The following is a 1,597-nucleotide window of genomic DNA, read 5'->3' on the forward strand; positions in this document are numbered from 1 at the left end:
AAAAAAAAAAAAAAACAGACAAATTAACAGAAATAAACAGACAGATTGACAGATAGAAGGATATAAATCTCTATAAATAGATAAATAGATAATTAGATAGAGAAGAAGAGAAACAAAAAGCACAGAAGAGAGAAAGTACAATCGATTACGAAAGGTGGAAAATTAATGATGTATATAGAAAATATAGAAAAGAGAGAGAAAGAGAGAGAGAGAGAGAGAGAGAAAGAGAGATATTTGTTTGCTCGCCAGATTCCGCAGGCGTTCTTAATAGGTACCTCGTAATTAGAGACAAAGAAAAATAAGAACATTAAGTAGTTGGTGTTGGTCATTACCGTTCGGGTCCGGGGCAATCGGGTACAATGATTGAGGCTTTGTACTGTCGATTGGGCCATGGTGGTTGGTGGTTGGTTCATTGGTGGTTGATTGGTGGTTGTTGTCGATTGTTGGTAGGGTCGTGGTGGTCCATTTGCCGATCGAGTCGGGGTCCGTCGTTCCGGGCAGGGCAACGGCAGGGCAACGGCAGGGCAACGCCAGGGGGGCAACGCCGGGGTTGGGGCGGGGCCAGGGCACAAACCATCAACCAAGTTAGACATCACGTCTGACGAGTGGATTAATTCGCGACTTAAGCTCCTAACCCCCCTTCTTCCCGCGTCCTCCGCGTTCTCTCCGCTCTATACTGACTCACCCCCGTCTTCCCCATCCCCTTCCCATTAACCCCTTTCTCTTTCATCGTCGTCTCTGGATTGCGAGAGAGCGAGAAAAATATTGGCAAATCGAGTAACGCAAAAATCGCGCTTGTATATATTTCAAATAAATATCTGTTTGTTGTATTTTCATCCGCGTAAAGTCGCGTCTCAAGAATTGTCCCGTTTCGTATTCGCGCAATAAGCTTACGATTATTCGATTAAAGTTTCAAGTTTCGAGAACGGTTGATTCTTTCACGAGATTCGTAATACAATTTGCCGACAACTCGCGAAGTAACAGCGAGCCACGGCTTTCCTATTCAAGGAAATGCTTAGCCGACAGACGTACTTTTATCATCTCGGCAAAGACCGCGGCCGGGGTATCGTCCGTCCCCCTCGTCCCCTCGAAGCCATTAAGAATTCCGAAGGCGCACTCGAATAATTTTCCTCTCCCGGCGCGACACTTAATTGACGTCTGCTCTACGTAGCGGCCCGTAGCATATTTTAATTGCTAACGAAGTGTCGTTGATCAAGCGAATTTTTAATTTCCAAGCTAAGAGATGTATTAAGCGTCCCTCCGTGTAACTCTTGCGAGTAAGCCTCGTCTCGCGTGTATGTAACTGATAACCGCTCGGAAAGTTTTATCGACGTAAATCCGAAACTTTTGCGAAGAAACGAGGACGCTGCGATAAACGCGCGCGATAGCTCGCATACCTATGAATGGAAATAACTTTACCATCCGTTCTCCAAAGTATAAACGACAAATTGCAGCGGTAACACGATAACTCTTCTATCTCTTGAGGACGCTGCGCGCGATAGCTCGCATACCTATGAATGGAAATAACTTTACCATCCGTTCTCCAAAGTATAAACGACAAATTGCAGCGGTTGCAGCGGTAACCTTCTATCTCTTC

General features: G+C 45.3%; 1 protein-coding gene across 6 annotated transcripts in view; it reads right to left on the reverse strand.

Annotated features, from left to right (window-relative positions):
• The window catches only part of LOC115235347 (heterogeneous nuclear ribonucleoprotein K), a 103,682-nt gene that overhangs the window by 39,735 nt on the left and 62,350 nt on the right, over positions 1-1,597 (reverse strand). For all 6 annotated transcript variants that reach the window (XM_029807054.1, XM_029807059.1, XM_029807053.1 and 3 more), the window contains one exon: positions 333-376. In XM_029807054.1, coding sequence (XP_029662914.1) covers positions 333-376 — 44 coding nt within the window. The remainder of the gene's footprint in view (positions 1-332; positions 377-1,597) is intronic.

The sequence above is a fragment of the Formica exsecta genome, unplaced genomic scaffold, assembly GCF_003651465.1.
Source record: "Formica exsecta isolate Colony F162 unplaced genomic scaffold, ASM365146v1 scaffold218, whole genome shotgun sequence".
Classification (NCBI taxonomy): domain Eukaryota; kingdom Metazoa; phylum Arthropoda; class Insecta; order Hymenoptera; family Formicidae; genus Formica; species Formica exsecta.